Genomic DNA, 14,307 nt, shown 5'->3' on the forward strand with positions numbered 1-14,307 from the left:
TCATATTGTCTTCTCTTAGTAGTTTTCTTCATTGGCTATCAGAGCATGCACAGATCTGTTTCACAGCCACATGACCTATGCTTTTTTCCTGTCAGGTGGGTTAGGGTAAAGTTGTCCTCTGAGCATTAACAGAGCGCAAACTAAACATTACTCCACCAAATCTGCAATGTTTAGTTTGTTCGTCTATAGGATGAGAAGTTATTTCACCACAACCCCCTCTGCTAGCAACCCCCATGAGAGGCTGATGCAAGAACTGCTTCCCGGAAGGGTTTAACTGGAACCATCCTTCTTCATGTGTACAATTTTTCCGTTCTCATATACAGCACTGCATTGATCATGCGACATTTAATCAGCAGATAATACTTCCGCTCAAGACTAGAGGTGTCATCCACTTATCATAGCAATAGGAATTAGATTATTAGTTTGATGGCACATTTTCAGTCACAGTTTTGATCAATGATCCATACCAAATTTTACCATGTCATATATAAGCAAACCAGTTGCCTCTGTGCGTAAGTGGCACTGCTCAAAGGAGAACAGTTACAGGTAAGCAGCTTTCATTTTCTGTTAAAAAAATACAAATCCAATATATTATCTATTGTTATGTATTATTTATTGATTTGATTTGATTTATTGCATTTATACCTTGCCTTTCTCCCCAATGGGGCCCCAAAGAGGCTTACAGCACTCTCCTCTCCTTCACTAATAACCCTGAAAGGAAGGTTAGGCAGAGGTTTTGTGACTGACCCAGCAAGCTTCCATGGCAGAGTGGGGATTTGAATTTGGGTCTTCTAGATCCTACTCTGACGCTCTACACCACAATATCCTAATGACACTAAAAAACAGAAGTAGAACAAAACCAGGCAATTACCAAATTTTAGCACCAATAGCAGGTACAAAACAAACACTAAAAGAATCAGTAGTGAAACCAATGCAAAATTATGACTAGATTTTTTTAAAAAACAAGACACATGTCCTCTAAATGTTTCACAGTACGCTTGTTGGTAGATCATGTCCACAGAGGCCTGTTAATTCCCAGAGGAAGGAGTCTTTCCATGAATGGAAGACTTTTTCTGTAAGTAAAAGACTTCTTCCCCAAGTATCTTTGGATGCAACTTGAGTTCTTTTCATTGGGTTTAAGGTCTGGCTTTGGGACAGAGATGGACTCAGGAGCTCAAGCGAGTAAGGTCAGAGTGAGATGAGGTCTAGGGATGGGCACTGGACCAGCTTACGAACTAATGTTCATCACGAATTTTGGCTGGAACATGGTTCGCAAAGCGAAGTTTGTGGCAGGGTGACCAACATGAACTTCCCATGGATTTTCAAACTGTTTGTTGCAGTTCGTGAATGGATACATTTCCAGACAATCTCTGCTCAATTAAAATGTTTACCAAACTTCAAAGCAGGGAGGGGGCAGAATTCTCCAGCCTTGGAAACACCAGTAGGGGCCCTACAAAGCTTAACAGGCACTTCTGGCTGCCAATAACAGTGTTTCCATTCTGCTTTATAGGATCAGAATGCTATATATACCCTCAGTGCAGCTCTGCACCCTCTCCTCTGTCAGCTGTTGACAGTTAGACAGAGAGGCGGGGGACTTATTAAAAGCAGAGCATGTTCATAATTTATTATTCAAGACTCTGAGCCATCCCGTCTCTCTGCTCACGCTGAGCAGAGTCTTTCCCCTGCTGAGGTTTGGGTGTTAGGTGGACTCAGGGCTCTGAGCCTCCCCATCTCCTCTGAGGACCCCGCTCCTCCACATGCAGCTGTTGGTGTGACCTTGGGTCAGTCATAAGTTCTTTCAGAGCTGTCTCTGAAGGGCAGTTCTTGAGAGAGCTGTCTCAGTCCTACCTGCCTCACAGGGTGTCTGTTGTGGGGAGGGGAAGGAAAAGGAGATTGTAAACTGCTTTGAGACTCCTGTCTCCTCCTCCTCTTCTCTTTCTCCTTCTCCTCCTCCTCCTCCTTCTCATCAAGTGGTGGGGGCTGAGAATATCTCTGGAAACTGGTGGGAGGGCAGGAGAGGAGACATATGGCCATACAAGAGAGGTCAGGTCAAATTACAGCTTGAGTGACCAGTACTCCAGGGGATCATCAGAGGCAGGCTCAAGGGACTTAGCAAGGTTGTTAGCAAAATTGCCTTGTTTTATTAATAAAAGTGGGGAATTATGATTATTAAATGGCAATAGGCATTAACTACAGGACCATAACCTGTGTATACGGGAGTTAGAGTTCCCAGGACCCAGGAATAGACACTGAGGCTAGATTACTAAAGCAGTGATTTCTTTACTGAAGGTTCTTCAAACATACAAACATAAAATCAAGCGTTCACTCACACAAAATAGAGCTAAGAATATAGAGCAGAGAAATACAGAGACATTTGCATGAGCAGGAAGTTTACCTGTTCGGAGAAATGAGTTGATTCTGCAGTGAAAAAGCGATAAAATAAGGTAAGGGGGTGTGAGTTGACCAGCAACACACATGGAAAAGTTCCAAACTGTGCAAGGAATGGAACCAGCAAGATAGGATGGGGTTAGGAGAGGCAAGAGCAAAAAAGAGAGCAAAGACATAAGGCTCTCTTTATATACCTGAAAATGTGACCTGAGGGAGGGGCCCATTTGGTCACCTGGTCCCCAGGAGATATTAACAAAACTTAAACTAAGAATGGGGCAGAAAAGGGATTAATGGTTGGGCAATCGTGAACTTAACATTTAGCAGGGAGTGGGGAAGGGGGTTGAGACAAAGGAGAGAAAGAGGAGCACCAATCACGTTGCAGGGCCGGTGCTTTGGATTAACAACCAGATGTCTGACAGCTGCGTTGTCTTGATAGGTGGCAGGAAGGCTTGATTGCTGGCTGTTGTCTGTAGCTGGGCACATCCTTTTGTTTTAGACTTGAGAGGAATGTGTGTTTATCCTGGTGATGTTAACACATGAAGGTGGTGGTGGGGAAATGCCTGCATGCTGGAGAAGAGAGTTTCTTATGGCTTCTGTGCAGGAGATCTTGTCCTTTTTGCAGAGCATGGCTTTCTTCTGTGATCTGCTGCTGTTTCTGTGTGTACAAAGGTCAGGGCTGCTGGTCTGCATCCTGATGCTGGCATGGCTGCGGAGGTGCAGGGGCAGAAGGCTTCTGTAGTCCCAGGTCCACATCTGGCTTGGCATGCTTCGTAAGCACTAGGCTTCCCTTGGCTATAGTACATTCCATAGTCCAGTATAAGATCACTTCTTTTGGGAACATAGCTCTGTCCATTGCCCTGACATACTCTTTTCACAGTTCAGCAAAGCAGTCATATTTAAGAGTCTTTAATAATGCCATCTGAAGTGACTGCATGGCAACAAGGTATTCCCTCGCCATCACCTCTGCTGAATCCTCTGCCATTGCATGCTTGGCATCCCTGCCACTGCTGACCTCCCAGTTCACCACTGACCACCAGTAGTGAGGCTTCTCCCTGGTTGGGCACTCTGAGGCAGGAGTGTTGGGCTGAGGCTCCTTCTCCTCTCCAGCCTCTTCCGTCCACTGTTCCCTCCGGCCACATCTGTTGGCCTGCAGCCTCCATACTTTTTTTTGCAGATCTCATGCTTCCATTGCATGAGCTCTGCATTCAGGACAGCAATGCTGCCTTTTATCTGGGGGTCACAGATACAGGCCAACTTGTACTCCCCTTTCTTACAGAGAGGATACAACCTGGCGGTGATGCTCACCCGTAACCTCTCTGCCAAAGCCCTGAGCCATGGGAGAACAGCCATCCCCTTGGGGCACGGCTCCAGTGCAAAGACCAGCACCTGGTCTAGTGTTCAAACCAGGGGGATGACTTACCCCAGGCTGGCCATAGGGGCCCAGAGCATGCCAATGGTGTCCTGGAAGGGCTTGAGGACATGCACTATTTGGGAGAGGGTCAGACACTCTTTGGAGTTGATGCTGAGCTCCTCTTCCCCATGCAGGATGGTCATGGAGGATGGTCATCCTGCACCGCACTCTTCTGCTCCATGGCATAGGTGGACTTCCTCATCCCCCTCCCTCTGCCTCGCAGACAGGCAGACTTGATGCTGCACAAGAAGTGGGCAGTGTCACATTCAGGGCCAAGCCTGGCACTGTTGCTCTACCCACGTTTTCCAGGATACACAAATACAGTAACAATAAGCATAACAATAGGTACAGAGGCAAGGTCTACATACCAGTCTGGAGTCAGAGATTGCAGATCCAGTCCAAGGGCCAGAGTAAGGAGGGCTGAGAGTTCAAGGGTCCAGTTCCAGGGCTGGGGAGCAAGGGCAGGATGCAGGGTCTGGGTCCCAGGCTATAGGAGCAAGAACAGGTTACCAGCAACAAGGTACAAGGCAGTAAGTCAGAGGAGAGCTCTGTTTGCTAAGCAGGTCAGCTTCACAGAGGTGTGGCAACCAAGGTTGCTTCCGCAATAACCCTTGAACAGAGTGTTCCTCTTATCTGCCTCTTTTGCTGGCCCATCCCCAATAGCCCAGGTCACATTCACTACAATCACTCTTATCTTCCTACAGGTGCAGGTCTTTATGGTTTCCCTATCAGCCTGTCTGTCCTGGTCCTCTCTGTCCTACTCCAGAAAGTGACACTGATCGTTGCGGAGCAATTAGGCAGGCACTTTGTCTTCTCTCTAGAGCGGTCAAGCGCTCTCTCCTCCTTCTATGCTCTGCTACTTTGGGAGAAGCTGGAGGAGATGGAGACACCAGCCTCTGCGGTGTCTCCTTCTTCTCCTGGAAGCCTGGGCAGCCTGGCCGTGACTGGGAAGTGTTCTTACTTCCTGATGCTTCCCCTGTTGGGTCTGCCACTGGGCTCAGCTGCTCAGGTGAGGATTCCATCAGTGCAGTGCCCGTTTCTTCCAGTTCCTCCTCTGAGAAGGAGGTGGCTGCTGGCTGGCTCATGACAGGCGGCCAGGCACTGGCGGGTCTTGAGCAAGGACTGCATCTCAAGTGGGGCAGCGTCCCAGGTGACCTCGGCAGTGCTCCCCAGCCCCAGAGCATCCTTCACCACCAGCTGAAATGTGTGCGCCAGGTAGACAATGCCTTTGAGGTGCACACAAATCACTGCCGCTAAGCATGTTGGTGCCAACATCCGTGACCATGTAGCCACAGATTATGTTGCCACTGCCCACCCACTCCCTCAGGCTGCTACTCTGTATCACGGGAGTGATGTTTTGCGCTGTGTGGTCTTGCATCCCTCCCCTGCACATGGAGCAGAACCACTTTGTAGCCAGGTAGCAGGACTGTCCCCTCCTGGGGCCTGGGTCATGCCCTGACAGTCCTGTTGGCTGTTCCAGAAGTCTTCCATGAACTTAATTCTGCATTTAGTATATCTGGAGTTTTAATGTATACATCTATATGTATGTCTGTTAGCCGCCCTGAACCTGCCAGTGGCAGGGAGGGTGGGATATAAATGTAATAAATAAATAAATAAATATAAGTGCACGGTTCTGCCTTCTGCTCTGGAGATATTATGGTGGCGGTCTGTTATAGCCCACCACCAAACCAGGCATAGGACTTGGATGAGACACTCCTAGAACAGATCACAGTTTTTTCTAAGAGATGAGACACAATGGTCATGGGAGATTTCAGTTACCCTGCTATCTGTTGGAAGTCAAACCCTGCTAAAAATGAAAGGTCTAATAAATTTCTGACAACTTCGTTTTCCAGAAGGTGAAAAGGGAAATAAGGGGGCCTGCTGTCTTGATCTTGATTCTCGTCAGCAGGGAAGAACTGGTTGATGAGGTGAAAGTAGTGGGCACGCTGGGTAGTAACGACCATGTGATTTTGGAATTCACGTTTTTGGGGAAGGGAAAATCTTAATGTAGTCAACAGACTTAAAGTTATGCTGGGTAGCATCCCATGGTCAGAAATACTTAAGGGTAGAGGAGTGGGAGTATGATGGTTGGCTCCTCTGTAAAGTGCACTCACTGTGGAGGTGGGTAAATCATAGGCAAATAAAGAGTTCAATCTTCAAATGAAATAGAAGAAGAAGAAGTCTCAGAGTGGCTTACAAACTCCTTCCCCTTCCCCTCCCCACAACAGACACCCTGTGAGGTAGGTGGGGCTGAGAGAGCTCTGACAGAAACTGCTCTTTTCAAGAACAGCTGTGCCAGAACTATGGCTTGCCCAAGGTCATCCAGCAGGTGCAAGTGGAGAAGTGGGGAATCAAACCCGGTTCTCCCAGATTAGAGTCCGCGCACTTAACCACTACACCAAACTGTGTATAGTTTTCAAAATGCTGAGCATCATGCCTGCAAGCTTAAGTGCCACATAGAGACAGTCTGACAATCAGGGACTACCTCGGTGTGTGGGGGGGGGGTGATTGTGATGAATTTTCTCATTCCCAAACCCCTTATAAATTAGTGGCTTCTCCTGAGCATGAAGTACAAAAACAGCATATTATTCAAAGTGTATATACTGTTGAGAATGTCACTGCAGCTGTATGGGCGAGATTTATAAAACAGAAGTAGGTTCAGATTCTGGAGTAACCATCATGGATACCTTAGATACTGTAAATCATATACCTTTCCAGGTGTCCCAGCATCATCCACTCGAGTTATTAAAACCACAACGTTGATTTTGTAACTACAACAGGCTTACCACTTCAGCTCTTGGAAGCTGCAGTGTAGATGTTTCACATGGATATGTTGAACAGAGGCAAACTTTATAGACACCAATGGACGTCACCATTTGGGGGAGGAATGAGTATGTTCTTACCTTTGAGAATCAATGTTCAAGGGGTATATAATTGTACAGAGAGTTTGGGTAGCTGGAGCTTATGTGTGTGTTTTCCCAATAATAAATTATATATTAATTATATTAATATAGGGTTATTATAATAGTAATAATTATAAACATAGAATGAATTATATACTTAAATATATTATATAATTATATATAATTAATTAATTATATATTTCTTGCCAGATAGCATCTATCTTACAGGAGTACACAATGTACCCTTTCTTCTTTGTCCAAAGATTGATAGATAAACAGATTAGTTTAGTGCTCAAGAACTCCTTTAGTGCAGGTAATACATTCAAACTGGGTCATACCTCTTGTTTCTGTTCTGGAATCTAATGGCAGCATTCACAACTGTTGTGTTCACAAGTGCACTGTAAAAAAGACACTTCAGTGGTGGCCATGGCTCAGGAGTAGAGCACCTGGTTTGCATGTAGAAGGTGCAAGATTCAATTCACACCATCTCCAACTGAAAGTATCAGGCAGTAGGTGATACGAAAGACTTCTGCTTAAGACCCTGGAGAGTCACTGCCAGTCAGAGAAGACAGTCCTGACCTCAATCATGTCACCACTGAGGGGTGACATGATTGAGGTTCATAAGATTATGCATGAGAAAGAGCAGGTAGAATCATAAATAGGCTTTCAAGAGATTGGAGTGAATTGATTGGATTAAAGCTGGATGTTGTTGGGGGGGATTTAAAGTGACAGATAAGAAATGAGGCTAAGATATGGAAGTGATATATATGAATTTATTTAAGGGTAAAATGAATTATTATAAGTTAAAGAGGATAATATGATTATTTAATACTATCCAATAACTACAAAACGGTTTGGTTTTATAAAAATGAGTATTAATTGAATCATCCTATCTGATATTAAGAGATTATGTAAGCAAGGTTCTCTTCTTTTCTGGGATGTTGTCTCAGGTAGTGGTGTAAGAAACTATGCTGGCTGAGACAATCTTAAGTATAAATGGTAAAGTAAATGTGAATAGTGGACTGTTTCAAGGAAAAAAAGAGTGAGAAAAGAATAATAATACAATTATTAGATGCTGTATGCTTGAACAAGGAGGAAAATGTACTTGTTAAATGATTATGTGATTACTTAGAAGTATTTAGAAATGGTGTTAAATGGAGGAAAAATGACTATGCTGCTGTTTAAAAGCAATTATAAGTGGTAATGGGTGATGTTGTGGGTGGTGGGTATCTGTATGTGTAAAAAATCCAATAAAATATATATTTAAAAAAAAAGAAAAAAAAAAGAAAGAGCAGGTAGAGAAAGAGGTACTTTTCTCCCTTTCTCACAATACAAGAACTCGTGGGCACTCCATGAAATTGCTGAGCGGTCGGGTTAGAACGGATAAGAGGAAGTACTTCTTCACCCAAAGAATGATTAACACTTGGAATTCACTGCCACAGGAAGTGGTGGCAGCTACAAGCATGGATGGCTTCAAAAGGGAATTAGATAAGCATATAGAGGTCCATCAGTGGCTATTAGCCACAAGGTATTGATAGGGACTCTGGGGCAAGTGATGCTCTGTCTTCTTGGTGCTTGGGGGGGGGGTCAACAGTGGGAGGGCTTCTAATGTCCTGGCCCCACTGGTGGACCTCCTGATGGCACTGGTATTTCTGGCCACTGTGTGATACAGAGTGTTGGACTGAATGGGCCTTTGGCCTGATCCAACATTGGCATCTCTTATGTTCTTATTTTCTTATGATAGATCAGGGGTCTGGCTGAGTATAAGGCGGATTGCCAACCTATAGGTGGCACTTGGGGATCTCCTTTTGCTTCAGCTGATCTCCAGATGGCCAAGATCAGTTCCCCTGTAAAAAATGGCTGCTTTGGAGGGTGGACTGCACGGCGTCATAATACCCTGCTGACATCCCTCCCCCCCAAAAAAACCCACCCTCTCCAGGCTTCACCTCCCAAATCTCCAGGTATTTCCCAAGCCAGAGCTGGCAACCCTAAATATAAGGTAGTGTCACATGTGGCCATATGTCAGAGGCTACTACCTGAGCCTGCCATTAACCAGTTATAGACTATTGGACTAGCCATGAGTCAGACTCACTGGGCATCTTAATTATCAAGGATTTTAGAAATTGTTGAATTAGGACTTCCCAGAATAAATATTCGAAACATTTTGACAGGCCAAATGTTTTGATTGTCAACTTTCTTTCAAATTGCCTTTCTGTTTTTCCTTCAATCTATTCCCCCATTTTTGTTAATGAAATAATGGTGTCATTATTTTATTGGAAAATAGGGAACCAACCTGCAATCTGTGTATATACCAAGTTTCAGATCCCAAGAGGCCCAGAGCTGGAGGTGCATGTGTGAATGGTTACATACATGAGCTCCCCCAGGGTCTCAGGGCAATAAGTTGGTCATATATTCATAACTGTTGAGTCTGTCCTGGAATCTAATGGCAGTATTCCCAACTGTGGTGCTCAGAATAAAGGTGTCCAGTGACAGCAGGTGCACCAGCATGGTCAGGCCTTTCAATGTGCCTCTACCCTTGTTCATTATGAGTATAAGTCAGTGGCTATGTGCAATGTCTCGATGTTTGGTAGTTGTGGTTTCCTCGGTTACACATTGATGACAAACTATGCCCAGACTGATAAAGAACAATTGGCTTTCACTGAAGGAATTTCTCAATAATTTGTAAACCTTTATTATATTACATGTGTCTTCTTTTCTTTAATCCCAAATATCCACCTTGCTTGAAGTTACCATTGTCTGTTCGGTGTTTTTACTATATACAGGTGGGAAAGAGCTTAACAGGCAAACATGGACTCCATCTTGCTCAAGACACCTCTGACGTTCATAGGCTTCTTATTGATCACTTTTCTCATAATCTACTTCCTGTGGCCTGAAGCACTGCTTAGGTTTGGGCGGTGGTAAGTGATATATTTTAATCATTCATTCATTCATTCATTCATTCATTCATTCATTCAGTTAGTTAGATTTCTACCCCACACTCCCAGCCAAGGCTAACTCAGGGAATATCTAGGAATATATCTGGGAAGGTTTCTAAGCCTTATTGTTAACAGGCAAGTTTGTACATAAGAATTATGTATATGTTGTGAAAACATGCTTAGTATCCTATCTGTAGTCCTGGGCTGTACTTGAATGATGGAATTTGGTTATTTGATTTCTATTGCTGTGGAATCTTAGTGATGCTAGCTTCTGGAGAGCAATGGGGTTCCTGGGGATGCAGAACAAAGCAATCAAGAACTCCTGATGGTAATTTATGAGAAGACCAAAGTAAGCATATTTGGCAAACAACCTTCTAGATGGTCTATGCAAGGACAAGATAGTGAACAAATTTTAAACAGTTGGAAGTCATATTCAGTTAACAAGCCATTCATTGCAGATATTTCATATGTTGAGAAAATGCAGCATGACACTGATCTGGACTCTTGGGAAGTTGCCCGTTTTCTGTTCTTAAGAAACATTCTTGGGCCTTCACCAGGGCCTTCTTGCTGAAATGCTTCATATTAAACCCAGCACTGCCTCCAGCTTGAGCCTGTCATTTGGTGGATATCGATTTGCTCTCACTTGCTGATTGTAATTGAGTTGTGAATGTGAAAACCTTTTCAATTATAATTTACCCTTGGAAGTTCTCGCAACATTCAATATGAGGTTTGGAAGAGGGTTATTAAGGACAAGAGGAGGGCCTGCAAGGACTCATGATGGAGGGAAAACCCACTCTTCTTCCTCTCTTGTTCTCCCTGTCTCCCAGTAGGACAGCTGGTGGAGTTAGCCTGCTAATGGTGGCGGGGTGTGTGTGTGTCAGGCTTGGAACTGAAAATGTCCAGCACACCCTTTCAGCTCCAAGCCCTCTCTGATTGCTGGCCAATGATGGCTTGTGGCAGGGCAACTTAGATCTGAAATCCCATTACACCTTCCTCTCCATACCTCCCACACTGGCCCCACTTACTCTCCATGCCACCAGTGTCTCCTCCAACCCATCACCACCAACACCACCATGATTGCATCCTCTCCCATCCCCCTTCCTCCCCCATGACACCCTCTTGCCCTTTTCCATCATCAACATTGCCACCAACTCTGCCTTCCATTACTACTGCCCCTTATCAAACCATATTTTCCACCAGTGTTCCCTCTAAGCTGAGTTAGTGTGAGCTAGCTCATAGGTTTTAAGCCTCCGGCTGACACATTTTTGTCTTCGCTCAGGAAGGATGGCTCTAGAGCAAATTAATTTATGCAGCAGCCAAATCGCTGGCTCACAACTTTAATGCCAGCAGCTCACAAAGTAGAATTTTGGCTCACAAGACTCCACAGCTTAGAGGGAACATTGCTCACAGGACTCCATAGCTTAGAGGGAGCATTGTTTGCCACTCCTCCTCCTCCTCCTTCTCTTCTCTTCTCCTGCCCCATCTCCTCTCCTCTTGCCATTGCCTTTCCCCCTAATCCCAGCCAAACACTTTAATTTTATCCCCTTTTCCTTGTCTTTTTCTTAGTGTTTTTCCTTAAGTGTCCGATTCTGCTAATCACGATCTCATGTTGGCTGGCATTTATTTTTAAGTTACAGTGTATCCACCCGCACATGTACTGATTCTCCAGTTTCTGAGGCTTGTAAAGCCTCCCCATTTTTAATTTACTTTTTGGATTTTTTCTGCAAACCTAGGGTTCTCTTCAACTTTTAAAAAACATCTTCCCTTTCTGTACTTGGCCACGGTATTTGGATTTTGTGATCAACACTACAGAGTAAGGTTCAGTATTAAATGCATGATTTTGATTGAAATCGTAAGACAGCTTCCTGGGAGTAAGATCTAGAAATAAATAGGCTTTCTGAGTAGACCTGCTTAAGAAAGAATGTTCCGGTTAACATGGAATATGTACCAGAGTTTAATTCCTTTCTCTAAGATTTGCTTATATGGGGCTATGTTTCCATAGTTCTTGTTTCTTGATGATACATTTTTATCCTCCCATCTATGTTGGAAGGGAGGATGTCATACCTTGTTTATTATACTGACCATTGTATGATGGCCCAAGAACTAGGCAAAACAAGCTCACATGATTGTTAGTGAGAAGAGTGTTAATATAGCAGTTAATAAATGCAAGAAAAGTAGTATAATGATGGCAATGAATTATTGTCAGTTTATCTTGTCCTCTTTGCTTGTAGGGCTTTCCCAAAGATAATTGGCGTACAAGTGAGATATGCTGAGCATAATGGCTACAGGTTCTGTTACTACTCCCGAGGAAAGCCTGGCCTTCAGCCCTCCATCTTGATGCTTCATGGGTATGGATTTGATAAAGACTCATGGTTAATCAACATCAATGTAAGTTTCCACTCTTTCAGATAACAGTTGTTACGGATAGATGTTGTTGATATGTTAGTGAGTACAGACAGGTTCACCTAGGCCTGTTACCTCTACATTCCTCCCGCATTACTTTAAGAACCTCCTCTTCAGCTTCAGCACCACCCTATTGTGTGAAATGTTATATTTATTGGATCAATTAGCTGCACTTTTGCTACTGCCTTTGACTCTTCCTACCATTATTGTCTTTTTCAGTAAATCTGAATCTTGGGCTCCAGCAACATTTGCTTACACTTTTCTAGTTCCTTTGTGGCTGCCTTTCCAAGTCCCAGTCTTTCTCATTTCTTGGTTCCAGTCTCCCTTTTGTGTGATGATTGAGCCAAGGGACAGAAAATCTTTAACAATTTCAATTATTTCATTGTCAGCCTTAGTCAATAGTCTTGTCTTCTTGATGTTCAGCTGCAATCCCACTGTGGCATTTTCTCATTTAACCATAATCAGTAATTTTTTCAAGTCTTCTCTATGTTCTGCCAGTCATGTGGTGTCATCTGCTTATCTCAAATTGTTAATATTTCCTCCACCAATTTTCAGTCCATGCTCATCTAAATCTAATCCTTATTATCTGTTCTGCATATAGACTGAACAGTAGTCTGTGTATGTTAAGTGCTGTCAAGTCATGACCCTATGAATAAATTGCCTCCAGAATATCATCTAATTAACAGCCTTGCTCAGATCTTGCAAATTAAGGGCTGTGGCTTCCTTTACTAAGTCAATCTATCTCATGTTTGGTATTCCCCTTTGGCTACTGCCTTCAACTTTCCCCAGCAATAGTGTCTTTTCCAGTGACTCTTGTCTTCTCATAATATTGTAGCCAACACCCTAAAGGCGCTAAGGTTCTTTGACTTGTGTGGCTTGCCAATAAACCACACAGTTAAAACAATCATCCAGGCAGTAAAGGGTAACAGAAGAATTTATTCAAATAAAGGAACATCCAACAGCTTGTAGATGTTCAATGTGTTACAGCTGGGAGCTTGCTTATATGCTCTTCTAGCTCCTCCTCACTTTACATCATCACTGACATCATTTAGACATGCTCAATTCAGTTTTCTTTGTCTGGTCAGTCATCAATCACATATTCGACACACAGGATGTTATTTGGCTGTGTCTCAACTCCTACAATATAGGTGCACTGCTCATTAGATTTGATTTATATTTTATTTACTTCTTTTGGTTATACTCCCAGACTCCTTTCACCTTTGAATGAACTCTCAGGCTGAGTTCATTTTCAGTATAAAATCTATCAGTTCTGTTACAAAATTGGTTCTTTTACATTAATACATGCATATAAAAGTATAAAAATATTCTTAAAGCATTTTAGAAGCTCATTTTCACTAAAATATACAAAATATAAAAGCATATATCATTACAATGACATTCTAAAAAATTAAACTCTTTACATGGATTCTTTTAATGTTTTATTTATTTATTTATAGTAAAATTTATACCCCGCCCTCCCCGCAAAGCAGGCTCAGGGCAGCTTTCAACAACAAACACAACAATACAGAATAAAAACATAAATAATACAGAATTAAAACACAGCATTTAAAGTTTTAAAGTAGCCTATGGCATAAAGCTTCTGTAGATACATTGAATTACACATTATTATTTATTTTGGTTCATCAGGGAATTTTATAGAATATTTTTAGTAATTTTACAAAGTTTACTTGTCTAGATTGAAGCTCCCAATTTGTAAAATACATCAGTTCATTCTAGCCTGCAGAGGGTTCTCTTCTACAACACAAACTCTTCATTTCTAATTGACCCTTTTAATTAGCTTTCAGGTGTGCATGATTGATTACTTTGTTTTCCCAAACCTTTGGAACATCTCCCAACTTTTACTTGTTAGTTCTTTCAACTTAGCTTCTTTAACTGATCTGCCCATGATTTATGTCTTTCGTGTTGGCTGGGCCCTCTACACATCTGGTCAGTTCTGAACATATAATGATTTCTCTTTAGGCAAGCATCCGTTTTGTCTTAAGCTTAATAACTTTCTATAGCAGGGCTTAAAATTAACAAAGGATAGTTGCTTTTACAAATATTTTATAAATATTCAGACTTAAACATAACATAAAGTTCTAAAAACGCACACAATCAGATCAAGTGAAGGGATTTCTCTCTGTTACAGTATATAGTCGTCCTTGGTTTACCCCAATTAGGCTCTTCCTTTGAAGTAAAGGATGGAATAATACATCTTAACATTGGCAGTGGTGCTTTCCAATTAAAACTCCTTTCACTGGCATTA

General features: G+C 42.8%; 1 protein-coding gene across 1 annotated transcript in view; it reads left to right on the top strand.

The window, feature by feature from the left end:
* Positions 1–525: 525 nt before the first annotated feature.
* LOC107119591 (monoacylglycerol lipase ABHD6-like) overlaps positions 526–14,307 on the top strand; it is a 28,504-nt gene continuing 14,722 nt past the window's right edge. Inside the window, exons 1-3 of the mRNA XM_015422110.1 lie at positions 526–546; positions 9,486–9,620; positions 11,870–12,026. Coding sequence (XP_015277596.1) covers positions 9,511–9,620; positions 11,870–12,026 — 267 coding nt within the window. The 5' untranslated portion in view covers positions 526–546; positions 9,486–9,510. The remainder of the gene's footprint in view (positions 547–9,485; positions 9,621–11,869; positions 12,027–14,307) is intronic.

The sequence above is a fragment of the Gekko japonicus genome, unplaced genomic scaffold (assembly GCF_001447785.1).
Source record: "Gekko japonicus isolate JY-2015 unplaced genomic scaffold, Gekko_japonicus_V1.1 scaffold292, whole genome shotgun sequence".
In the NCBI taxonomy this organism is placed as follows: domain Eukaryota; kingdom Metazoa; phylum Chordata; class Lepidosauria; order Squamata; family Gekkonidae; genus Gekko; species Gekko japonicus.